The sequence below is a fragment of the Erithacus rubecula genome, assembly GCF_903797595.1.
Source record: "Erithacus rubecula genome assembly, chromosome: 6".
NCBI lineage: Eukaryota > Metazoa > Chordata > Aves > Passeriformes > Muscicapidae > Erithacus > Erithacus rubecula.
Window position 1 is genome coordinate 16,223,031 of NC_136688.1, and position 27,538 is coordinate 16,250,568.

Consider the following 27,538-nt stretch of genomic DNA (forward strand, 5'->3'; position numbering starts at 1 on the left):
TGATTTATATACAGAGAAGATACTGTGACTATTTGACTGACAGTACCTGTCTTGAAGTTTAATTGTGCTTGGTTTGAAAAAAGAAAATCAGTATGTATACCTGATAAAGAGTTAGAAAAATCTTTTAGCTATTATGACTATTTTTACTATAACCATAAACTGTTAAAAGGGTTGAATTTCCATTTACTGCTTGCAACCCTTTCCCTAAAACTCAGCCTTAAATAGCCCAAGAAATATTTATTGTATCTCCAAGTGAAACTTAAATACCTTTCCTCTTTTACAATTTCTGAATGACCCAGCAAGGGCCCTAGTAAAGCTTTACTGAACCAAGCTGCTAATAGTTATTTAATGTTGTTCTTTAGCCTGAAAGAATCTCAGTAGATTTTTCCTTTTAATCTCTTTGAATTGCAGGCTCATAAACCTCTCTGATGAGCCTGCCAGTGTTTTCTTAGATCCTGCAGTTGAGACAATGGAGCTGCAGAATCCTTTCACCTCTTGTTGTCAGACAAATCCAATAGATGGCAAAGCCAGGCAGGCTGTGCTGCAGGGAATGAAATTTTGTTTCACCAGTTCTGGTGGATGATCAGGTGCTCACATTTCCCCCTGTGTGTTCAGGGTGTGTTTCAGAAATGGCAACTCAGACTGTGCAGTGCTTCTGTTTGTAAGTGGCTTCCTCTGTTTCTGCTATCTCAAGATATTTGGCTTTTTAGGAGGAGAACTAGAAAACAGAAAAGTTTTGTTCATCTTCAGAAAATGTTCCAAATAAATGCAGTGTGCAAAACTGCCTGACAAGAACTGTTACTGGGTTATGTGTGAGGTCAAGAGTACTAACAGAAAATTTGAGTTTTTTGAGATCACCAGATTTCAGACTTCAGAGAATCCCAGTCACAGCATGTGCTGAGTTGGAAGGGACTTAGGAGGATCCCTGCTGGATGTCACAGGACACCCCAAGGATCACACCTGAGATTGTGCAAACACTTCTTGGGCTCTGTCAGCCTTGGTGCCACTTCCCTGGGGTCACCCCAGCTCAGAGCACAGTGGCACAGTCCCCTCCCTTGCCCAGCTGGTGATGCTGCCCCTGTCCTTCAGGGTCTGAGCATCAGATGGGAATAATCATCTCTCTTCAGCCAGGGAATTGTGAGAAGGATTAGTTTTTGCCCATTGGTTGGGGGGTTTAGTGTTTTCAAAATGACAGTTGCAGGGCTGAATTAGCAAAGTTCTGTTGAAATTCTATTCCCTGGGTTTCCTGTTATACACCATGTTCAGAACAGAAGACAGAACAGACTTTTTCTCAGCCATTCATTACTTTAATGGTTGGGCTCAGTGATCTTAAATGCATTTTCCAACATAAGTGATGCTGTGGTTCTGTGATTCACAGTCACTTGAATTATGGTAGCCTCATGAATTTGTACCACAGCAGGTGGCTCATGGCCCATCTGCCCTTTTTGTACTTTCCAGTAGCAAGGTGTGACCCAGACCTCCACCACCAATCCTATAAAAGTTGTTCTGGGAGAAATCCTGCTTCATTAGTTCCAAATAGGAAACTCTGGAAGTCTTCTAACTCAATTTTTTGTTACTTGTAGATGCAAATCTTTACATTCTACAACCTGACACCCTTTCTCTTTGTGAAAATGGTGAATTTTTCTTCCCAGTACTAATAAAAAACACGAAATAGAAGCATTTGCCATTTTCATACTGCTCTCACACTACTGTCTTATTTAATCACAGTGGTGAGCCAGATAGATAGACAAACTTAATTTTGAGCTCTGTTTTTTTTTATTGTTTTCTTCCTCAGAAAAAATGAGGAGTTTGCTTCAAGCAGGGCCTGCTGGAGGAAAGGCCTCTGGCAGGTTTTGTGGTGTTTTCAGGACATTCACCATTCATGGTTTGTAGCTTCTACCAAGCAAACCCCCAGCAACACTGGTGTTATTTGGGATGAGAGGAGGCCATCTGATCCTGAATTGTATTTTGACACCTCACACAGTTAACTAATAATAATAAAAACTAAAAACAATATTATGTTCTTAGATGATAACATAATAATCAAAACTAATATCTGACCAGGTGCAAGGAAGATGCTGTTACTCCATATAACTGGTGTGTTTTCCTGTTTTCTTTCATCATTTCACTCCTGCTGATTTTTTCCCTTTTTTCTGAGAATAGTAAAGCACTGGGTCTTAGTGGGTTAATTTTCTCTTGATTCTGACCTTTTCATTACCAAATAGGTGTTCAGCAAAGGTGACATAAAAGAGGATGTACTGATCTGTCATTATTTCCAATGTGTCCCACTTAATTGCTTGCATTAGAACTAATTTAGATGAGGCTCATTCCCAGGCATATATGATGCACATTTCAGTTGAAAATGGAACAGTGAGTTGCAAAAGCAAGACTGGGATTTGATACTTGGTGGTTGGGTTGTGATAAGGAAGGGAATTCTCCATTCCCTGATCAGCCAGAGGTTGGAGAGGGGCAGTTTTTGTGGGCTGCTGCTGGACAGGGGGCTGCAACATCCCTCAGTTCTGCTTTTCAGGCCAGAGCAAAGAAGTTACAAGTTCAGAAGAAGCTGGGAACCACTTAGAAGAATGATTCAATAATAATTAAGGAGGGCAATCTCTTGGGAATTGAAACAACATAATCTGACTTTTCCAGCAAGTGCTCAATAAGCACTTCTGGAATAAGACATTATTTCACTTCCAGCTTTTCAAAGAAAACTGTAAAAACTCTCCATGCTCTCAAAAACTACTAAACTATTAACAGGCTTAAAAATTCAACAGTCCAAGAGGAGGAATACCCCCCTCCTCAAGAACTGAGCTCCTGAGTCTTGCCAAGCCCAAAGCAGCTCTGTGTCTGTTACCGTTCAGCTTTTGGGCATTTCTTGTTCTTCAAAATGCAGCACTTGGGGAGTTGGAGCTTTCAGGGCTCAGGCAGCAGCTGGGAGGTTTTGTGGCATGAACTTATAAGGGGTTTCTGGCTTTTTTTTCAGTTTTTAGATACTATTTTTTTGGCTTCACTTGTAAGTTTGATGACAAGCTCTCTCATTATTAAGCTAAAGAAATTCGTGTGAGCTTTGTACATCAAGTATGAGTTGCTGATAAATGGAAAAAAACACCAATTTGTAGTGCACACTTTGCATTTGATGCTGTCAGTTGTGTTGCACATCTTTCATTTTTTGCTGTATTATTATTATAAATGCTGGTTTCAGGGTCTTAATTCAGTAATACATTCTCACCTTTTATTTCTCCTGGCTACAAGAGGACATTTTCCAGCTTATGCAGATGTATGGAAACTAAAATTTTAGAGAACTACATTTTGAACTGATACAGTGGTCTAGTAAGGAGCAGATTGACTGCTAGGTATATAAAAGTATTAATTTATCAGAGAAGACTGAACATCTGTCATGTTTGCTTTATAGAAGATAACCTGACAAAAGAATGGCCACTTCATGAACAGATTTATCTTGAGGACATGTGCTGGAATGAAGGTATGAGTGCCTTGCTGCTGCTTCCTAATGCTTTTCATTGTCCCTGTTAGTTTTCTATTTTTTTTCTGCATCTTTCACCATTGCTGTCTTTAAGTGCTGTTTTTCTGTTTTTCCTGGCACAAAGCTGTTTTGCTGTCTGAGATTACCTGGATTAGAATTTAACTTTCTGTTACATTTGTTTCCCATTCCATCTACATCTCTTCTCCCCACCCTCACTTGCAGCACCACTTTTCACCCATCTCTCCTCTTGTATAATTGAGAGTACACAGATTTCTCCCATATCTCTTGTGCATCTTCCTGCTCTTCCCCTGATAAAATGCCTATTTCTTTTTTCATCTGCCACTGTTACTTCCCTCCTGTCTGTTGCTCTGGCTTTTCTTGTTTAATTGCTTTTGGAATAAATGGCTGATTTTTATTTTTAGTTTTTTACTTTTAACTTGTGAGGGGAAGAATCCTACTTGCCCTTCTTCTGTTTTGGTTCCTGGGTTAGCAGCTTGTTTTGGAAGCACCCTTGACCTATCACATTATTACTAACCCCCACTAAGGTTTTTCTTTTGGCATCATCATTTTCACAGATGTGCACCTTGTTATTACTGGGGTTGTTTTGTTTTTGTTTTTTTTAAGAGACTCCTGTGGCCCTGGTTGTTTAGTGTAAGAATACCTCAATCACTGAAACATTTTGAGATGATTTTTTGAGCTACAAACAGTAGCACAGATACTGATATTTACAACCCAGCAGTGGGAAGTTACTTGTTATTAAGAGCAGCTTTAATAAATTCTTGATTCTTTTCCAGCACTAAAGGCATTTTTGTGTGGTTTTTTGGCAGATGAACAGCTCTACACTCTGTCCTGTCGATGTGGTGGGAATTACAGTGTCTTCAAGAGTGAAACCAAAGATGTGTCTTTGGTTTGTTGTGACACATGTTCACTTGTTATTGAGATCCTGCAGTGACTGTTTCAGTGCAGCACATTGAGTGATACAAACTTTCCCAAAGACTGGACAAACAAATGACAGCATCTGCTGAAGAAATGGGTGTTAAAGAAAAGGGGGGCACTGCAAGAACAAGTTAATTCAGGCTTAAAAATGACAAGGGCCCCTTTGCTCACACAGCTCTGCAGAAATGAGGTTTGATTTTCCTTCTGCAGCTGAAGATCTCATTACTAAACACCCAACCCACGAGTGCTCTACAACTGGAATGTATCTCCTGAGCTAAATGTTTCTTTCTGAGCAAACAACAGAGTAGCTTCTTTCCATTTCAGTCTGAAGCAGCTCCACCTTGGGCCCTTCCTTTTAGGTTAAATCCTTTCAACAGCTCAGATGACAAAATTCAATCAGGAGGCACAGGTGTGAGAATGCTTTGGAGATAATGAAGAGCAAGGTTCAGCAGTGGGAAACAGGAACATTTTCTGTTTATAAACAAAATATTTAAGTTCATTAAATCCTGTCCAGCTGGGTGTCCCAGTGCTGAGGAGCAGGGCTGGTGGCAGTGCCATCACGTGGGCAGCCTGGAGCAGGAGCACATTGAGGCTCTCCATGGTTGGAGAAAAAGGAGTCAGCACTCCTGGGAGTGAGCAGCAGGTCTGGAACCCCACTGGTGCTGATGTGGGAGAGCCAGGGCATGGCTCTGGCTGTGTGACAACACAGGAAGTGCACTGTGCCTTTTCCATCCTTCTTAACACTCAGTGCTAACCTTGGCTGGAACAAAACCCCAGAACTCTCCCCTAACTCCAGGCACTCACTGTGGCTCACCAGAGCAAGCAGAGCAAGAGGCACATCATTTTTGTATCTGAAGTTAGGTGTAATCTCAGAAAGAGACATCCTTTGTCAAGCAATGTTTGTGTTTATTCTAAACAAAAATAGTTCCATTCATTCCAGTAGAAAATACTATGAAAACTGTCAATAGTAACTTAAGTCTTTTAATCATCAAGAAATCTGTGGCCATTGGGGCTTGCACGTAGAAATCCAAAGTCATTCAGAGGCCAGATCTGTAAAATAAAGCACAGTTACAAGAGATTTTAGTCACAATTCAAAGTTCAGTCTTTTTCATTTGTTACTGTAATTGTTTCATAAACACCATAATTGTTTCTCTCCTTGGTCAAGAACTCTGCTCACTGATGTGTTTCTCTTACTGTGTATTACAGGGAATTGTTCCATAGTGTGAACTTTACAGGTTATACAGGGCATGCTTTGCTATGGAGAGCCTCACAAATTCATTGCTTTTTTCACCCTTGGAAATAAATATGTTCCTAAAGACTGCCTTTCCAATTCAGTGGTTTCTATCTTGTAAAGCTCTTCATGATTTAAAGACAAGGTATGTGTTTTTTGGTCAATTTAGGAGAAAAAAAACTACCCCACACATGGACCTCCGAGTGTATTTGTATTTTCAAGGTGGGCCTTTGAACTGAAAATACCAAACCCTGGAAAAATGGATCTGTTAGCTACAGGTAAACTTGTACAAACAGGAATGGAAGGGTGAGTGCCTGCCACCATCCAGGCTCTGGACAAGGGGATTCTCTGAGAAGGGGACAGTTATTTACAGAAGAGCACAACTCATCACCAAGTAGAGGTGTCCAATAAACAAATCTTCTCTCCAGAAATTAACTGTGTAGCTGTTCCTGTACTGAAGTCTCCCAGGAGTACTTGGCCCTGCACAGTCATTAATTACATGTAGGATGGTCTTGGATGCAAAAAAAAGTAGCAGGAAAGCAAGGACATTCATTTTCTCATTGTCCTTTGTCTCCCTTGAATGTCTGTGTCTCTTGGCAAGGTGTTCTCTCAAAGATGGCACAAGGGGCTCAGCAGGAATTAGGGAAAGATGATGCTGAAGAATCAGTGCCCTCTGTGGCTCTAATCCCATAAAAATTTCACAGCCCCTGCCCAAGATGAAGCAGCCTAGACAGAGAAAGGTGGGGTACTACCTTGTTCCCAAAGCATCTGTCAGTATGTTTATCTCACTTACATATTTCCTTAAAATTTGGTCTTAAGGTACAAGAACAGCAACCAAACAGCAGCTGTGAGTTCATGGAGCAGCCACAGCACAGAAGGAGCCTTTGCCACTTTCTGTGTGAAGTGAAGGAGTAACTGTCTCATTTGAAAGAGGAAGCACAGGCACGGGTTCATTATTTCCACCCTGTGACTTGTCCCAGCACCCAGGCCATGACAGGAGCCCTGCTGGGGCTGTGCACTGCTGCAGGCTCCTGTCAGCCCCCTGGCAGCTGAGTGGGGCCCTCAGGAAGGCACAAGGATGAGTCATGCTCAGGACCTTAGGTTCTGTGCATCAGAAAAAGGCTCTTGTGCAAGATCTTAGAGAAGACTTGTGGTTCTGGCACCTGCAGTCAGGGAGGCGCACCAGGAGCAGCTGCTGATACACAGAACCACAGAGGTGATGTCTCTGTGCTGATCAGCTGGTGAGCTATTTTAACTTCCATCCAAAAATACAGATACAAACCAACAGAAGAGTATTTGTGATCTGCAAAGCTGCAGAATTCAGGGCTCTCCAGAGGGCCTGTGCTGGCTGCAGGCTGGGTGTCAAGTCTTTGTTTGGCCTTGAAGGCAAACAGAAGTAAAAGGAAAGAAAAACATCCCATATAACAAATCTAAGATGATCTCAGTAAAGGCCTGGAGAAGGAAGTTTTTTAATCCATTCACTCCAGCACAAATCCCATTTCAGGCAACTCAAATCACACCTACTGCAAGTTGACTTTCTTTCAGTGAAAGTAATAACTTAGCTTCAAACATTGCTTTGACAGTGCAGTTTGAAATTTGTCACAGTAGTCTTAGTGGTAGAGATAGAATGAAAAGGTTTTATCTAGTCTGCATGCAGAGAGAACTGAGAAACAATAGTGGTTGGAAAGAGATGGAAACCCCTCCTCTGTGAAACAAAGACGTGATGCCAGAGTCCTTTTAAGTTGTGACAGAAGTTGACTGTGACTTGCTCATTCAGACTGGCTCTTCCAATTAGCAGCTCTTTGCCCTCTTTGCTTTGGCCTAGATAGATAGATTTGATCTGATGGATGGGCCATAAATGGGGCTAACTAGCTCTTTTGAAGATACACCATCGGTCTAGTTCTGACATGGAGCCTAAATCCAGGAAATGCACAGGATGTCCTACCTAGGACAGGATGAAGCATGAGTTCTCAAAGTGGGATTGGATTCCCAGTGCTTGTACTGAATTTGCAGCTGCTTTGATTTCAGCAGCTTTGTGGAATGACCTTGTGGCAGGTTGCAGGGAGAAACAGGAGCAGACAGAATCACGTGTTGGTATTTCTGTAAGGGTTAAAAACTGGTGCACCAGCACTGACAGAACCTTTGGTCTAACCTTCAGAAAAACATTCATGTTTTGCCAAGAATAGGTTGGCTAAACAAATTCAGCCAGCTAGGTTGGCTAAGCTCACTCTCTTCTGTTGAAATCCACTACTTCCAAATTGTATTTGGGTTTTTTGTATCCATTTCTAAAGAAGTAACTTAGCACTGAAAGGCATTGTTTTCATCTGCTCTCCCAAATCCAGTGCAAGATAAAGCCACAAAAGCTTCCATTCTGAAGGCAGTAAAAACTGCTGGATGCAAGAGAAGCCAAAAAGCTGCAGCAGGCTGCTTTAAAAGCACCCAGAGGTTTCCTGGCCAGTGTTCAGCCACCCCTGTGCAGGCTGTGTCTGCTGCCTTCACTGCTCATGGCACTTACCATAACCCAACTGGAAACACTCATCTGAACAACAAACTCATTTTGCTTTTGTTAAACACCATATACTTAAACCTCATCAAAACTAAATCCTAATCTGTGCTACTGTCATTAAATAGCTGCTGTAAAATCTGGGTGAATTATTTTGATTAAGTATCAAGTGATTGCATCTTTTTTAACAGACAAGCCCTAAAGTAGTGCTTTTACCTGTGTGTGAGTTCCACTCATTTTACAGAGTGTACTTAGGGTTCAGTCCTGTCAGTCACTTCATTAAGGTCTTTCAAACACCTTCCTTGTCAGGGCCACAAGCTGGACACTAAATCTATTGCTGTGGAGAGATACTGTGACTAATTCTGGCTGTCCATACGCACAGGTATTTGGCATATCCAGTATTTGCTAACAGTCCTCTTAAAGTAGTAAACAGCAGCTTTTCTATTCTGTACATCAGTTTGGAGAAATGCTTTTTTCAGTAATAATGTTTTTTTTTTGCATTGTCACTGCCATGTTCTCATTAGAGGGGTGGCAGAAGATTAGCATCCTTTGTCTCTCAGCAGCCAATAATCCAAACTAAAACCTGGGTCACAAAAATAGCCCTGTGGGGAATCTGGTGTCCAGCAGGAGAAGGGGCAGAGCCCCCAGCAAACACCAGGAAGAACTCAGAGCAAATATGAGCCAGGAGGAACAGAAGTCACCCAAAATTTGCCAGTAGGGCAGAGGGGGCTGTGCTGTCTGAGGTTTAGAAAGCAATTACTGATTGTGCTCAATGACTGCAAGGGGGTCTTTTTTGAAAAGTCTCAAATTGTGTTCATAAATACTGTAAATAAAGAATATAAGACTTTGTTAAATTGAAAGATCTAATCTTCCCTGTGTAGTACAGGTGTGCTAAATTATGGGTTTGTGAATGTGTTGAAGTATATGGAGAAAACCTTTTTTGTTCTGAATGCACGACTTAAATCCAGCTTTCTAAAAGCAGGTGCATAAGTGTGTAATACACACTCCCCTGTTTCTTAGAATAAACTTTTTATTGAGAGGAAATTGTGTTACATTTCTTCTTTTGGTAAAAGAGTAAATTAGTAATGCAGATAATGGGAAAAAATAATTTAGTGTGAAATAAAGCTGTAGAATTGTTGAAGCAGGAGAAGGAACTGTGATGGTTTATACAGTACAATATTCATTCAAAGCACTTTTTAGTTTAAAAAGCAGCAAGGCCAGGCTACATGTCCAAAGTTTATGTGCAAGTCCTGGAAAGAGAATCTTTTCCTCTTTTGTTTGTTGGACCACAGAACTGCAACAGTGAAAAACCATTTTGCAGAGAGGCAAGAATGGCAGTAAGGATGGAATGTACATCTGTGCAGTAGGGTGGGTGTGTGTACATTTGTGTTTTTATCATGTTTGGATTGGCTTGCAAAATTAACTCATTCAGTTTTCATAGCAGTGACTGCTCAGTGCTGCTCCAAAGTCCTCCCTCCCAAAACCCCATCACTGTTGATTTATCCTTTTACAGCAGGTGGTGGAGTGTTCATGCTTTCCTTTACATTTGCATTGGCCACTTGGGGAGGCAAGTTTCAGTACCTAGCAGCCACACAGTAAACATGTTTCAACTATTTTTAGATCATAGAAATTCACATACCTTAAGACAAATGCGCCCTCTTATCAGCCCATAAGGAACAGGTCCATAGCACCTGGAATCTGTAGAATTCCTGAGATTATCACCTTCTAACCAAACATGTCCTTTAGGCACCTATGATTAAGCAAGATTGAAATGTAAAAAGAAACCAGGACAGAATGGTGTTAAGCACATTTTGCCTTTCAATGTTTTTCCTGATTTCTGTGCTCTTTATTTCACGACTGTGTAATGAACTAAATTTTACTGAGTCTAGTAAGATCCACTGCCAGATTTAGAGGGATGAGAAGGAGTGCTCCAAAGTATCTGTTCTATCATGTGCTCAAAAACCAATGGTTTGCAACAAAAAATCCAAAATGAAGATGTAAGAGGTTAGACCAATGTGACAGGGTCATTAATTTAATAGACTTCAAAAGAGGTCATTAGGATGTTGACTGAAAATCTGCCCTCCTGTCGCAGTAACAGCATGAACAGGGCAGCCACACACTCATCAACATCCTGGGGCCAGCACCAAGGCTAGACCTGTTAGTAGATTCATGATGAACTAACTGGTAATTGATTGTGACATCAATTACGAATAATCTCATCATTTTATCGGAGTAGGCTTGTCAAAGTTCTAATTAAGATCACAGTTCATTCTATGTGCAGGCAGAATCCACAACACATTATATTGCAATAATGATGATCACAAAACAGCAAATCCCTTTTTATAATTTGAAAATTAATGATGGTGACCTTATACTATATGACAAAGACCTTTCATTGCCCATATATATTATGCATTAACTATATTACATACCACAGATTCATGGCATTCACTGGCTGACTCAATGACAAAATGAGAAATAGCAACATAGCTGTAATAGTTACCTAAATGAGAGCATGAAGCTTTCATATGTGAAAAAGTTGCTCCTACAAGTCTTAAAACTAAGATATCTGCTTGGAGCATACAATACTATTTTGTAATGTTTTCATAAAAACGTTTCAGATACAAATAACCTCTTTCAAGTTACCAACTAAAATACTTAATAATTACATTTCTAATTGGGTTTTGTTCCTAAAATTTTAAATCAGGCTGAAAATTTAAATGAAGTAACGTATTCTCAATCTAGAGAATATTTAATATGGATTTTAAACTAACATGCATTTTTCCAAAACCAAGTAACACACACATTGAATTGTGTACTATGATCATAATTCGGAGGAAAAACGTGGAAACTAACAAAATAAATACACAAAGTATTTAAAATGAAACTCAGAGTACAAATAACATAAATGTTTTAAAACTGAGCCACGCAGACTCTAAACTCAACAGTCTACATAAAAGAAAGTTCACAGGTAACAGATTAACCAAAGTGAAATAGAGTAAAGGCTGGTTGTAAACCAGTAAGAACAAATCCAAGAAACTGCAATTGGCCAGGTAAGGCTCCCTGGGAAGCTGTCTTTAATCTGAGGCTCTTGCTTAGCCATGCTCCCATGTGGTTGCCACCAGGCCAGGATCCAAGGCTGGCACAGCTCAGGTGCTCCTTGGCAGGATGAAACACTCACAGCACAGAGAGTCTGTGAGCCTGAGCATCCCTCCCAAGCAGCACTCAGCAAAGGTGCTGTGGCTGTGTCAGGGGGCACAAACTCTGCCCTCAGCATTTGAATCCACATGTCCAAGCAATGCCCAAGCCCTTTTGAAACCACTGCTGCCATCTCCTTCCACAGGCTGTGCTGTAAAGGAATGTCACCTCCTTTGTTTCTGACTGATCCCCTACTTCAGCCAAGCTCCCCTACTGTTGTTCCCCCAGTCCTTCCAGACAGGAATTCCCTCTTCAGCTCATGTGTCACCTTTGTTTGGCAGCCTGATCAGATTCCTGGCACATGCATGGAAGGGTTTCCTCTGGAAAGCCCAGCTAGTTCCAGCTAGATGAGTTTGGCCTCCTCCTACCCAAGCAGCTTTGCAAACAAAAAAACCAACCCAAAGTCAAACTACACATTTTAAAATCTATCCAGAATAAAACGACCTGTGTAGAATGTGCATCTTGTGTTTATTTACACAAACAGGAAAAGCTGGAATTTCTATGAAAGGAAGACTTCTTTCCTTAAATACAGAAAGCAAACCCATGGTAACATTTCCTGTTGCTGCAAAAGCATCACTTCTTGCAAGGTGCTCCTGTTTCCCTGACAGCTCCCCTTGTGCTGTTCTGGTTCCTGTACCTGCTCACTTCTCCAAATTCACATGTTCATCTTTCACTGTGTAAAATAAAGAACCACTCATAACTCAAGTATATCCAAAAAACTTTCTAGAACACTTCCCATATTTCTACCAAGCTCCAAAATGACAAAAAAATAAAATACATTGCTTTTGCCTGCAATGGTGTAATACTACTTCCAGTACTAGGAATAATTATTTGTCTAAGAAGTTCACAGTTTGCATTCCAGGTAGAGCATTCGCAGTGAAGTGTCTTCCTATATCCTGAAACTCACCACTTGAGGTAATTTTTGCAGCTCTCCCTGGAAGGCAGACTGGGCCCTACACCTCTGAGTTTGGCATTAAGAGGACTGTCATCATGTGCAATTCATCTAGGGATAATGCACTGTAATATTTTGTAGGGTGCCTGTCCATCATCTAGGCATGTCACTACCACCTAAGACAACCAATAAAAATCACAATTACAGGAAAATGTAAAACCAAATACCAGTGACAGGCCACAATCATTAAAAAAAAAGCAGTATAAACTCATTTGAAATAAAGGCCTCTTCCAGAGTCCTTCAAGGCTCTATGTACCAAGCCATGTCTATACCACATCACTGATCTCAGTGGGATTACACACAGGGAATGGTTTGCTTGAAGTATCAGCCTTTGCAGAGCCAGGACTAATCTGAAACACTGCAAAGCTCTGCAAGCACACTAGCTGGGAATAAAATTCACCAAAGAAAAAAAATACTGTTGGAAACCTGTATTTTTTGAAAGAATGTATTAATTACACAGCAACATGCTGCTGCTGCCAAAAATCCCAAGGCAAAGGGAGAGCCACTTGTGTGACAACTCACATTTTGGTATCTATAGGCCATGCAGCTCTTGGACAAAGTTAACAGTGTGCAGGAAGTACCAGTGAAATCCCAGTTCTCACTACACAAAGGGTTGAAGCACTGCCCTGGGCTGGGCAGCATTTCTGATCTCCTAAAGATGGGAAAGTCTCCCACTTCAGCAGCTGGATTTTCACAGAACCAGGGGGACTCCTGCAGAACCAGCAATTCCTCAGCAGTGCAGGCTGCTGTGAAACACTGCCTCTGTCTGCAGGCAGCTCCCTCTGCCTCAGCCACCCCTGTGCCTCTGCTCCCTGCAGATTATCCCAGGATTTACTGCCAAGGGCCAGCAGCTCTCAGGCAGAACCGGTTATCTGCAGTGCAGCTTAAATGTGTGAGGATGAAAGACTCCACCAGACACCACCCTGCTCCCTCCCCAGAACAAGAACGTCCTTGGGAACAACAGCTTGAAGCAGTAGCTCACTGTCCTCCACCCCAAATCTGCATCTTCCACTGCAACAAACTGGCAACATTTGCAGAGCTGTTGGAATTTACTCAGTGGTGCAGTTAAAGTGGAAAAACAGAAGTACAGGGCAGGTATTTGATGCATACTCACCAGCACAAAACATTAATTTACTTAAAGGGGGGGGAATCAAATAATTATATTCTTCTGGTCTCTTTATATGATGCTAAATTTTTTCTTTGATTGCTCAATTATCTTCAAACCCAAGAGATAAGAACCCTGTGCTGCATTAACTGACATATTAGGAAATTAATGTATTGCAAATTAAGCTAACAGACTAAATTATCTGCCTCATAAATACCCCCAAACCAAACAAAACAAAACCAGGCTTCTCTGGTTTGGGTTTTTTGTTTTGAGAGAGCTTTTGCTAGTGATTTTAAGGATGTCTTGAAATCTCAAAAAACATCAGCATATACAATCAGCTGGGAGTAGATGTTTGAACTTTGGTAAGGTCACAGGTATTCACATCACCTCCAGCAATATCAAAAGTTTCAAACATTAGAAGAACTTTAAATCATTCTTTTCAGTTCAGAGGCTTCCTTCTTGAGCTATGATAAGAACTAATCTCAGTGCTGGACAAAAGAATAAAGTCTGCAAGTTCTCATCTATCCCCACTAAGGTCTATTTAAGTGCCTCCTACTTTGGTACAAGCAACAAATGTAATTGCTTCATGGCCTGCGGGTGTTCATTTAACAAAAGAAGCTTTTGTGAATAAACCACAGGTGTTACCTTTCTTGATTAAAGTGAAATATGATGAAAGATTCTACAATATCAAATGACAAATTTACTAAATACTGATTAAATTGCCTTATTTAAGTAAATTGCATCTAGTTAGGATAAAATATAGAAATGCAGGAGTTTGTTTTATCACTCTATACTTAAAGTCTCACATAGCTACTCCTTAATCCTTTATTTATTAATTCAGAACCAAGACTGAATAATGCTTAACAAATACTTTTTTTTAATGATCCAGTTGCTCCAGGCACTGTTTCTGTAGCTTTATCATAAATGTTGTTCTTATTAAGGCTGCCATCTGTATGAAACCAAACACATTAATTAGCTCAATATTTTCAGAATCAGGGTAAGCATTTATATTTACTTTTTTGAGCTGAAAAAGCTATTAAATGGTAGCAACCATACTGAAACTTAAACAATATAGCAGATATTAAATCAACATCTTCTATGTATGCTTAAAAGACTGAATTACCTGGAATTTAATACTTCTTAATAGAACAGAATGAATTTACCTTAAATTTATAGGTACTTCCAAAGAGTTTAGCATTTTCCCTCTACTTGCTGAACAGTTTAATCTGCTTATGAATAAGACATAATGTACTTGACCCAGTTTGTTTAAATGCACATATTAAAAAGAAGACATGATGATGTTGGTCCAGGTTGTTATTAGAGAGGATGAGAGTGAAACACTAATGTGTTTTTATACAGAAATCTAGTTCATTGTGATTACATATTTATATTATTAATTCATTCTCTGTACTAAGACATTTGTAATTTTAATAGAAGATTTATAAAAAAAGGTAAGATATGAAGACTTGTCTAAGTTTTGAAATTAAATATTAACCAATATTAAAATCACATACTTAAATTAAAATCACACTTCAGTGTTAACTCACACACCACTGGGGAACTAAGGAATATTAACTTAGGCTTGAGTTTCTAAGACATTTTTCTCTACCCAGCAGCTGGGTGTTGTTCTGTAACAAAAATCTGGGTAAGCTGCTACAGTGACTTGTCAGTCATTGACTTATTTCAATGTTTGGGGTTTAACCATTGCTGCTCCTTCTAAACTTTGTGTAGGAGGAACTACTGCTGTTCTACACTCCCAGCTTCATAGGAGAGGTTTTCACATCAGAGATGTCTATGCCAGTCAAATGAGAAAAATAGCTGATTTCTCTCTGTATCACTTTTTTCCCTGTTCCAAAAGTTTTCAACTGTGTTAAATTATGCAAACAGTTGCATGCATTGTTTACTGCTGTAAATATTTAATGCTGAGATCTAGATCACACTGTTGAATACACAGAAGTCAATCAGCTGGAAAATCGATATATCTGATTTCTAAAACCTCTAACTAAATTTAAATTATTAGTCACCTTTCCTTTTCTACAACTATTATCAGTTAAAATTAAAACTAACTGGTTCATGTTCTTAGGCCAAAACTTTCAGACCCAAATCTCCAAGCTACATTTTGGAACTCCTGAACAAAAATTCTGAATATGTCTGTGATTCATCAGTCCAGACTCTTATTAGCCTTAGAGTGGATGAGTGTTTTAGAAGAAAATATTGATTACAAATCCATCAAAGATTATTTAACAGTTTGCAGAAACCTTTCTGACAGCCATAATTAAGAAGGATTTGATTTTCTTCTCCAGACAGATGATGTAACAGGGTGACCCAAAAGTGTAAGTCAGAAAAAAAGCCCCATCACCATCCTGGTGTGCCCTGTGCCCACTAAGCTGCAGGTTCAGCCTGGGAGGGCAGTGGCTGATAAATAACATCAGCAGGGTTAGGAATCTTGCCATCAGCTCCATCAGGAGGGACCTGAATCTCTCCTGCTACAGTGAAACTAAAATGTGCTCAAAAGCTTTAGTTGAGCCCAAGTAGTTGCTTTCACCACCCTGTGCAGCTCCCTAAAAGTTATTACTGAACTTTGAGCAGAGGAACACAGAATCATAAAATGCAGCTACTTCTGTGTTCTTGAAGTGTCACCAAACCAAAACTGCCAAGGTACAAAGCCACTTGAGCAGAAGAAACCCTGGAAATATTGGGAATTAGCCTGATAAAATCCTTTTGTGTTTCTTTTCCCTTGAACAATTTCGTTTTGACAAATCAGAATTTTGATTTAAAATGACCTCTCAGAAAATTCAAAGTAAGCATGAGTCATGAACTCTATATTGGGATATAGAGCAATCTGCAAACCAACAAATATGCCAGATTAGCTCTCCTCTTCCACCAGACATTCAGCACAGCTGCTGGTTAGAATTATGGCATGATTTTCAAGCCTCTAGAACACTTAGAGCTAAGGAGGAGCAAGAAAATACCTTGCTCATTTTTCATATCAGCAACTACTGAAATTTACTCAGTGAAGTACTAAACCATGAGTGTAAACATTAAGATACTTAGAGCACAGGGAAAAGAAGTGGAGTTTTAATTAGGTTTATTTTTAATTTCTAGTTAGGATATTTTAAATGACTATCCAATAGCACTGAGTGCTGTGAAATATCAGCTCCCTTTTCAGTGTCTTGCACAGCATATCCAAAAGCTGTAGAACTGGGCAGTATTAAGATACTGTGCTGTTTGCCTTGCCATTATGTTATTCTTACACCCTATTCTTACTGCATCTGCCAAGAACTGCTGCAGAGTGAACAGCAGTGTGCAAACACAGTGAGGTGCATTATCCTGGGAATCCTGTTAGCTCTGGAGCTCCCAGAGGATGAGGAGATGCCATCTCCACAGGCAGGCTCTGCAAAAGGCAAACACACTCCCCCAGCAGCCAGGCTGGCAGCACTGGGAGCTCTGATTGATCACCAGCCCCGTGTTGCTGAGAGATGGATTTGTATCTCAGCTTTTTATCACCAGCACTTGCAAAAGGCAGTTCCTTATTTACAGACTCTGCCTCTATTAAGTGACATTATTAGGGACTACTTTTGTTTAAGTGCCACCAAGGCTCAGCATATTGGTGGTTTATGACATACAAGCTGTTTGATTCTCATGGTTTACCCCTCACTCTTTCATACTGTAAATAGGAGCAGCAGCACAAGAACATATGGTACATAAAGAAATTAAAGCTAAAGTAAATGGCATTAAAACAAATTCAAATAGAGCAATAAGATACTCAATCTGAATTATAAACCTGTATTAAGACTTTTTAAAACAGGAAATAAAAGCCTAAATATGAAAAATAACCTTTCAGCTGTTGGTTTGTTTTTTTTGTTGTTTTTTTTTTGTTAGGATCATTTCAGGGTTTACCTGTGACTAATTTCCTTATTAATCTTCATTATTTGCATCCATATAGTTAAATTTTAAAAATAGGATATCTTTTAATAAGTGAAACTAGTTCTGAATAGAACATTAGTTGTTTCCCTTTTTAACTTCTGGGCTCATACTACATACATACATACATACATACATACTCTCTGATACAGAAAAAATACATTATGCAATCTTAAATGTTTATTACAGCAAATACACTTGTTTCTACTTAGAAATGTACATTTAGCACAAAATCAAAAAAAAGCCCTGCAAAACTGCCAGCCTAATGCTGATATCAACAGATATCAACAAAAAGGAAAAGTACCTTTTCCCAACTTTGTAATACTATAGCAGCCTCAAAAAAGGGATTTCATTGTACTTTCATGTAAATAGGAAGATTTCCCTAATTATTGTTAATTATTATTTCTCTAATTATTGTTTTACAGTTAAGTTGCAATTTCAGCAAATGCCTGGTTTACACCACTCAGTTTTATATGTGTAGTTCCATCAGCCTGTAATCCAACAGCTTCATCAAAGACAGTTTTGTGATACAGCTTTACACTTAGTGCACTCTGACAAAAATAATTTTCTCTTATGATGTATTCCTTCAGTTAAATACAGCAGCAAGAGGATTTTAACTGCCACTGCTATAGTGCATTTCTACTCAGCTGAAATACCTCTTTTCAGAACAACTTATTTAGCTGATGTATGATTTTTTTTGTTTGTTTCTTTTCATTATAGCTTGGAAGGTTGGTTTGTTTTGTTTGGATTTTTTTTTTAATCTACAGGTATCTCCTTGGTTGTTTGCAGCAATAATGTATCTCATCTGTGTAATTTTACAGAGAGCAAATTGTAAACAGAGTTCTCCATTCTCCTACCTAGACATAAAGGCATCCTGAGAAGTATATTCATGAATGAGCCAGCATCTCAAGTAGGATCTGATTTCAGCATTCTCTTAGGCTTCAGGGTAAGAACTGTGTGTACAATGCTTCTAAGCACAGAAATCCTTAACTTAAATCCTGTAAAATATGCCAACAATACCACTGACACAGTCAATACAGACTAAGGACAATTCCTGCTGAAGTGACTCTGAGGATTCTCCTTTTAGGGCAAATCTAAGGCAGGTGCTTACAGGCAATTTCACCCTCAGCTGCATGAAGTCCATTGTATCACCATTACTCTGCCATCTCCAGGAACTGGCTAACTCAGAACACCCATGCACTAGCTGGCAGCCACCAGCACAGACTGAAGCAGGGGTCTGAGCTGCCTAATTTGGCAACATTGCTGGCATCTGATATTCCTATTTACTGTGTAAGTCTGCAAACATGGCAGGAACTTCCCAAAATAGGAGACAAGCCCTCAAGGAAAGCTGAGAAGTTTGCTATAATAAAAACAAAGACTGCTCTGACATTACACTTTGGAGTCACAGCATTCACACACACTCAGATCTCCTGTTTGAAAAAAGGCAGTCAGCAGCCAAATAAAAAGTGCAAAACTAATTACAGTTTTCAAGCTTTGCTCACTTAAGGAGTGGTACCTTCCCCTGGCAAGCAGATCCCACCTGGCCACTTGGAATCACAGCCCAGGCCTTTCCTCAGTTTGGACAATCTGGATTTTTTTCCCAAAAACCCACCTCAGGCAAGTATCAACAGAACAGCCAGCTCTCTGTACATCTGCTGCCATTATTTGCTGTAAGGAATTCTGTGTTTGAGTTAAAAGCACATAGCAGTGATTCACTAAAAGAAGGAATTTGATTGCCTAAACATAAACAGACATCACATCACGTTTCCTCTCCCCAACAATTTACTCAGTGAATAATCCAGCCTGTTATGAACATAAAGTACAGATATCCATGTTGAGAATTTACTCTTCTGTGGAGGAAGTGTCTCCTGAACAGATGGAAAGACCTACCTCTTTACCAAGCACTAAAGGCAGAAGGAAAACAGGTATCAGGCACAAGAGCATTTCCATTTAGATAATTTCTCCTCCTAGATACAATTTATGATGTAAGAATTACAAAAGCTTGTCACTTTGCTGTATTTCCACACATTAGCCTTTATGAAAACAGGAAATGGACTCTGCATTGCCCATCTGCTCTTTCTCCTCATATTTTGGATTAAAACTGGAGACAAAAAATCCTGCACTAGGGCAGAAATTGTTCTGCTGCATAGAGGATTTCTTCACCTTGGTAAGAAAGGTGGATTTGTGTTCTTTGGGGTTTTTGGTAGGTTTTCTGTTGGTTAAATGGTTAACACAATTTGATCTGTGGAAAAATCTAAGTGTTCTGTCCTCCCTTCCAAAATGTAAGAGAGAATGAGTTCCTTCTTTATGCCCACAAATGACCAGAGTCTAAGAACAGCAGCTCCAGTGACACTGCATTAGACCAGAAGTGTCTTGCCTCAACACTGGAGTGCAAATTCAAACCCTCAGAGCAGGGTATGACTCTATCCTTCCTTTCTGGTGCTAAATAAAATGCTGACAAGGATTTTTGCTTTTAAAAAGTAAAGACCAACTCCAGTTCAGCTGCTTAATACAAACAAAGCAATGGTACCTGGAGGCTCCCTGGTGAAGGTGGCTGCCTGATGGAAGCTAAATTCTGAAAGGATTTATGTGTCACACACTGTAGCTGCCTGTAAAGAGTGTTCCATACAATTCTCCACCTTCACAGCACAGGACTTGGGCCACATGCTCATTCTTCTCATTCTGAGGATGAAGTGGATACAAAAGGGGAAAAATCACAGCTTTGTTTAAAGATTCAAAACACCTGGGAGTATCTAATGGCTCCACAAGGTGCTGAATAGAGGTAACAGTCAAACATGCTTCTGGGACAAGGAAAATCCTGAGGATTTTTCTAATGATAGCCTAAAAAGAAGTTGATGAAAACATTTTGTCACTGATCTTCCCAAACTTCTGTGAACTCTAGCTGCAAAAGGACAAATGAACACTAAGATTTTTTTTTCCCTTTTCATTGCATCACCTGAATTTTTTGTCAAGTTAGGAAAATTTATACTTTTCAAACCATACTGAGGAACATAAAATATTGCTATGTTGAAATAAAGACACACTAAAGTATAATTTTGAAAGAAAAATATGCAAAGCTATTGCAGAGTCAAATATTCACTTCTTAGTGTTTAAAATACAGGAACAGTTTTGCCTGAACACTAAGCATCTGCATCTGTACAGCACTTTATACAGAGAATTTCAGAGTATTTTTCCAGGAAAGATAGACTAAGAAAAGTGCAGAGCAAAAATATTATCTGTCTACAGTTCCTACACACACAAAAGGCAGAGAAAGACAGCTTGGCATACACAGTCTAAAAGTACAACATGTTACTGTACATATTTAAGAATAATAATTTATTAATGCCATAATTGATGATTTATTAAGATCCTCAAATATTGCAGATCCTTTACAGACCACCAGGCCTACTTAAGTAATCATTGATTTACATAATAAGAAACTCTAATACTTACATAGCTGTGACTCTTAAGGAAATCTGAAGGGTTGCTTGTGCAGACTTTATCCCCTTCCAAGCCAATTACTCTTTTACAGATATTTGATTTGGGGTCATTTGGGCTTTTCACAATTACAATATCTCCTCTGAGAGGAAAAAACAGAAACAAAAACAAACAGAAGAACTCTAATTACAAACTATTTGGCTGACTACATGGTCATCCATGTAGCTACTCAAAAATATTCACACATATTAAAGTTAGTCCATTGTACTGAAAATTCTTGTGTACAATTTTGGTTCCTTCAGTTTTACTCAGGTATAATTTCACAGAATTTTAAAAGTGGAGTGAAGTTTTGTTATTTAAATAATTTATAAAACATTTAAGACTACAACCTGAGACCAGTAATACCCATAGTTGGTTTTCAAGACCCAACTGCTTAGAGAAGAAGCTACATTCATTCAATAGATTTTTTTCTATTTTTTGGACAAAGCTGTGAAAGTGACAATAGACTAAATCCAAACTGAATTTTGACAAGTGTTTCATTGGGCTGTTTGTGATGATAATTTTAACATCCTTTAGACACAATGAAAATTACAAGTTAGAAGCAGAAAAACACAGACAAAATAAAGGCCAGAATGTGGTTATTGACAAGCCCTGGCTAAGAGAATGTCAGATGTGGTCTCAACAGAGGATCATACTTTCGAATGCAATAAAAGTGCCGGCTGAGGTTCTCCGAAAAGACAATATCAGAGTTTTGAATGGTTGGTTCCATTGAAGGCCCAGAACACTGCAAATGAAAAATAAAGGAGAAAAAGATTACTATTTCAAATTACTTTCATCTAAAACTAATATTTAAATGATATGCTAATAAATTAGAAAAGGTGTAATGTAGAGAACTAGAAGTGAGCTCCTCCAAGGAATGTGTGAAGCATTTAAAAGCTGAGGGCCTCCAGAGCACCTCTAACTCTGTCACAACTGCATATTTCCTTGAGATTGGTCCTGAACTGCACTAGGTGCTACAGGCCCTTATGGATTCCTTTCAGCACTGCATTTCCAAGAAATTTTTATGAGCAGTGCTCAATTTTTAGGACCAGTTTACCACTTTCTCTTCATCACAGAAGCTGCAAGAGCAGCTCACAGCCAAACTCCCCCATGCCCAGCATGATTTAAGGACCTGGGGAGAAGGGGCAGGGTGCACAAAACACCCAGAAATTTGGCCAGAGTGTGAAACAAAGGCATTTCCTATCAGTGACTCCAGTCTTACTTAAAGGATGGACTCTCTGCAAAAGGCTTAATCAGTTTCCCATTTACTTCAGTGATGCTTCAAGCAATAACACATCAGAAAAGATGAATGCCTAAAGCACAAATATCTTTCATAAAGGCTGGACCTGCTTCCCATAAGAAACCTGAAACACTGCCATAAAAAATGTCAGTGTTAGAGTTTAAGCTCCTTTGAAAAGTGATGCAAATGCAGAGTTACCACGACAATGCCTCCGAGGTACTCAAAGGCACAGTGTGCCATGCAGCCATACTGCACCGTGTAGCCCAGGAACCGCAAGGCTTTTCCTAGGGCATGGCGGAGCATCCTCTGCTGCCCCTGCAGCAAAACAGAACAGGGTCATTCACTGGGGAACACAGCCCAACACCCACAAACACATCTTTTGTGTGTAACAGATGGACAGGAGAAAAAAACCAACGGTGTAATGAGGCCAGCAAATAGCAAGATAGGCTGAAGAGGTGGATATGGAAATAAGGCATCAGGTCGTTCTGTTCTGAGTGTCATAACTTCTGCAGCACATCAGCCTGTAAATATTTTCTGACCCCCTCCCAAATATTCAGGTCCAACTGTGATTAGGAGATCCAATTGCTGCAATGCTAATCTACCAAAAATATACTGAAGTAATTGAAGCACATTCTACATGAAACCTCATTCTCTTTAACTTAGTGTTGTCTTATCATAAACTAAAATCACTGGAAGATCTCCCTCCTTTAATAAGATGAGTCAATAGAGCTTGCTAAGCAAATACAGTTATGTTGAAAATTTTAAAAAAGGAAAAATGCTGTGTAAAATATGCCCGCTTCAAAATAAAATAAAGACATCTACATTTCATTGCATTTCACTAATTAAAGACAGGAATTGAAAAGTGCATAGATTTATTTTCACAGCTCTCACTAGAATTTACTGGGAATTTTGCCTGAATACATTCAAAAGACAACCATTATTGGGAGCAAATATTCTCTACCAAGTTCACTTCCTTGTTCCAAAAAATATGTACTTTTTTATTCACATAAACTTCTCTGGACTAGAAGAGCTTAAACCAAGCTGTAATTCACCATGCATGAGATTATCTGACCATTTTCACAGTAATGACCTGCAATACAATGGAAACCAGAAAAGGTGAACTGTGTCATTGGCAGATGCATCACCCAGCTCACTGCAGGACACCCTGCAGGAACTGAAACAGCTCCCCTGGAAGGGGAATGCACTTTCAGCAGAATTCATTCTGGTGAGGCAGAATTATCTCAATTTACTGAAAGCACCAACCAATGCCTCACTCCCAGGGCCAGACACACTCAGCCCAGAAATGTGGCACAGAGAGGTGATAAAAGGAAGGGGGAGGCACAGCAGATGAATTTGAGTTGCAGAACTATTGTGAATGCATGACCACAACGTTTTGAGAGAACTCCATCATCAATACTTCTTAACACTTCTCAGTTCAGAGAGAAAGAAAAATACTGCACAAGCATCCTCTACTTTTGCTCCATGCTATTCAGAAACCTTTTATTAAATATATTAAGATAGTGGAGAATTTAGGCACCTGTGGGTATTGCAGGTAAAAAGGTATTTACAAACAATGCATTACACTGCCCAGAGTACACAGATCAAATTGGGACAAATAAACAGTAACAATATCAAGAGAATGTGCAAACCTCCCATGCCAACAGCTGTCAGGTTGTAATGAAAACATTTTTATTATGAAACTTCAAATAATTGCTATACATCTCAGAAAATTAGTTTCAAAGTGATTGCAAGCAATTTCCTTCTAGATTTTGGATGACACAAACCTAGGGATAGCTACCCTGGACACATTCCTGCAATGCTCACAAGTAAATTTAGGAGCTGCTCAGGGAAACCCAGAGCTCAGAGTGAGTTCTGCCTGCTGCTAGAGCTGCCATGGTAAGAAACTAACCACAAGGACAGAGCATGAGTGAAAGCTTTCAAATTTTATTCCCAGTTGTCTTACAATAAATTCTTAACTCCTGAGACATTGATTTCACCAATCCCCCTTTATAAATGTACTAGAAAGGATTTTTTCAAGTTTTTTCAAATGCTCAAGCATATCAGATTCTATGGTAACAATCAAAAAATTTTTAGCTTTATGTAAAAGCTTTTGACTACTACCCAAGAAAGTTAATTTCAAATGAAGGCATATGACCTGAATTATACAGTCTGACCCTGGCAAAGTATCTCCTGAGTATGGGAGGGTGTTTTAAATGTTAAAGTTTATCTTTACACATCTAATATTCATTCTAAATAACAAAAATCCTAAAACTTCCCATGTAGTGTAACAACTTCTACTTAATAAGTGATTGTACCAAGAGTAAGTCCAGTAAAAAAAAAAAGAAACAAAGTGGTTTGTTTTAAAAAGAACACACAGAAATAATTAACTTGAGCATCATTCAAATATAATTGTTTCCTCTGAGAACTTTGTATCAGTACATTTTTGAAAGTCATATCACAAGAAAGTAAACAGCTGAAGTTTTCCATGTCACACAATTTTAATACAAAGTCCCATCAGCAGGCAACTCCACCAGATCAAACATAAGACCATTAAGCACAATAAAACAAATTATTTAAGTGACAGGCCCCTTGAAAACTTAATGGCTCTGTAGAATAAACATCCTTATTGCAGAACTAATGGTCTAAAACCTGTTGTAATTACTTCCAGGCACTCCCTACTATCATATAGCAGGTAGCTGAAAAATTTACACTGAAATCACCATTGGTTAAAAAAGGTCCCACATCCGTATTTATCACAGAGAACACAATTTGCTTATTTTACCACAACTGTACAGCAAATAAAATGCAAAATGCAATTCCTATTATCTTCTGCTCCCTTTTCCTCCCATAGCCTGTGCTTTCATGCCCGGGTTTTGTTTGTTTGTTTATAAAATTAATCACAGCTAGCAGGGTAGAAATCACTTGGAGCCTCATGAATGACATCCAGGAGATGGGAAAGGATTAGTTCTCAGTTGCTGCCAGTTATAGCGCCAGGTGGCTTTTTCTGCAGTGAAGGTGTTACCGATAATCCCATTACATTGGTACTAAATCTTGCAGACATCAAAATTATCACCAAGGTTCCTTTTCATCCCATCCTTTCCAAATGACTGGAAGTCGCTTCACCTGAAAGAAGTCAAATCCACATGCAGCTGCTGTTTTAGCAGCCAGCGGACTCCCTGAGAATGCCAATTGTGATCCAATTTCGCTGTGCTGGTGGCCCCCTATTCCCTGTCCAATAATACATCTGTTAAAAAATCCTACAGCTACAAATCAAGTTTAATCCTACCAGGGACCTCATGTTGGTCTTGTCTTCCAAAAAGGCAGCAGGTTTTGCCGTCTATCTCTGCCAGTGTCTGGGGAATACTCTTTAAATCCCAGCTCTACTTAGAAGAATAAGCTAAGGATCACAAAACATGACCTCAAAAACCCTGATATGACTATATTCTGACCCAGAGGCATTCATTCTAGGTGAAGATTAGAACTTTGCATAATAAGATTACACAGCAAGTGAATGATATCAAGGGACTATCCATATGCAGCCGCCTGGTTTTCTATAGACAGCCTGTGCTCTGCAATATGCAGTGCAGACGAAACAGAGCTTGGGCTTTCTAGCTGAAATAAAATAGATTCACATAAATTAGTTGGCCATTTCCAGATTCCTAAATCCCCTATTACATCTTTTATTGACAGCTCCTGTGAGGATAGCACAAATGGTATTCTCTTTGTACTCTTTGCTTCTGTACCACTCACACTCTGAGGGAAATGCACATAGGTTGTCTAGAAATTAACATCTTGTTTGCTGTAATCTTGGATTACAATTAGCTGTGTACATAATAAAATTAGAAAATCAATGAGCAGATCTATGATTTCCAGAAAACCAATGGCATTGTGTAAAACAATTTAAGAGATGGTGCTGAATTTTTAAATACGTGAAAATCAAAGTTGCAGGCATTGAAAGTGTGACTAAGCAAATCACTGGACTTGGCACTAAACAGATTTTTCACTTTCATAAAAATTTTCCAGTCACATTTGCTTTATATAATGTTTTCCAATTCTGAAATTTCACTGAATATGTAGTGATAGTTTATCAGTTTTTCCTTCCATAACAGAAGGAAACATAACAGTCTCCAGCTCTAACCAGACACCTTTCTCTACACATAGCTTGCACCATCTCTTTCCCACTGAATTATTCTTAGATTACTTAAAAAAAATCCAAAAACCCAAACCAAAGAAAAAAACTGCACACTGACTAGGCCATTTGAGCTGTTATTAATATTAAACTATCATTTTAAGACTTCTGCATGAAATTGATGCTACATGTGCTAGAAGAGCACAGGGTGTATATCTTGTTTATTTGGATGCTTCTCATATTAGATCTACAATATACAAAATGCTTTAAATATTCTAATTACAATCTGAGGATTCTGAACATCTAAAACAAAACAAAGAACAGTTTTCAAAAGGTCCCTCTGAGCTGGGGATCAGAGAGAACTGCTTTTTATTTCCAGCTGTTGCTTTACTCCGGAAGAAACACTGGACTTGTTCTGGCAACTGTGAGCAAGCTTGCTGATATTCTGGAAGAGATAAAACTTTTTTACACATTTTCTCTACTAGGCACTGCCAGCTTGTCTCCAACAAGAGCTCCTTCAGCTCCTGATCTGAAGCTGACAAGGAGTTTAATCCTGTAAACATAACACACATGACACATTCGCTGGTGTTAAATAACCAGAGACTACTGACAAGAATGAGCAATTTTTCAACACAGATTCCAGGTAGTTCTCACTGCTTCTATTTACCTTTGGGAAGCAGCTCCTAACACTTGCACAACCCTGAATAAACTGCTGTTTTAATGGCCAGATGCATTCCAAAGCTTCTCCTCCTCTGCAGCTCCATACACTCCTCTCTGCTGAACACTGAAATCCAGACTGCTGAGCAAAGGCACAGTTACATGGCAAGCCTGGGCCTCTGAGGGAGGCCAAAATATTCACTTTACTGTCTTCTGCAACAAGGTCAAAGCCAGGACAAACACCAAAGGTCTGCAGACTCACAGTCACCTTCCTGGTAACTGAGAACAACACGCTGTGTCTGTCACAATGGTCAAATAACTACACGTGTTTATCTTAAATTTCAAAACCTTCACTTTCTTGAGACACAGACATATGAACACTGAAAATGCATTTCAGTTTTGTAAGACAAAGAGTTACAAGCCTAATTTTCATGTTAGGCACTAAAAATCTACAACTCTACAGAATCTGAAGTTGCCCATGGCTCATGTGTCCCCTGCACTTCCCAGTTGACACATCTTGTACACACATGTACATGGATTCAAGGACTATTTTTCAGAGCAAAATGATACTTCGTGAGAGTTTATGCAGTAAAAATAAACTATAATCAGTATTTTTTCTTATTGCTCAATAAAATTTTATTAGTTATTTCTCAGCTGTTTTATGTGTAAAACACAAGTTCTGTAAGGTCTTCTCCACTTACAGAT

The 27,538-nt window shown here is 39.2% G+C and overlaps 2 protein-coding genes across 4 annotated transcripts in view; one reads left to right on the forward strand and one right to left on the reverse strand.

Moving 5' to 3' along the window:
• Nucleotides 1-5,747, forward strand: part of DNAJC24 (DnaJ heat shock protein family (Hsp40) member C24) — a 28,630-nt gene extending 22,883 nt beyond the window's left edge. The window contains exons 3-4 of one of the 2 annotated variants that reach the window (XM_079309445.1): nucleotides 3,413-3,481; nucleotides 4,309-4,967. In XM_079309445.1, the coding sequence (XP_079165571.1) occupies nucleotides 3,413-3,481; nucleotides 4,309-4,433 (194 nt within the window). In that variant the 3' untranslated portion in view covers nucleotides 4,434-4,967. Of the gene's footprint in view, nucleotides 1-3,412; nucleotides 3,482-4,308 lie in introns of both variants that reach the window. The other variant, XM_079309444.1, reaches the window with a different exon arrangement.
• Nucleotides 1-22,350, reverse strand: part of IMMP1L (inner mitochondrial membrane peptidase subunit 1) — a gene marked incomplete at its 5' end in the record, with an annotated part of 36,990 nt that extends 14,640 nt beyond the window's left edge. The window contains 5 exons of one of the 2 annotated variants that reach the window (XM_079309442.1): nucleotides 5,385-5,467; nucleotides 9,791-9,901; nucleotides 20,784-20,910; nucleotides 21,464-21,552; nucleotides 22,246-22,350. In XM_079309442.1, the coding sequence (XP_079165568.1) occupies nucleotides 5,399-5,467; nucleotides 9,791-9,901; nucleotides 20,784-20,910; nucleotides 21,464-21,552; nucleotides 22,246-22,350 (501 nt within the window). In that variant the 3' untranslated portion in view covers nucleotides 5,385-5,398. Of the gene's footprint in view, nucleotides 1-5,384; nucleotides 5,468-9,752; nucleotides 9,902-20,783; nucleotides 20,911-21,463; nucleotides 21,553-22,245 lie in introns of those variants that run through there. The other variant, XM_079309443.1, reaches the window with a different exon arrangement.
• Nucleotides 22,351-27,538: the final 5,188 nt, after the last annotated feature.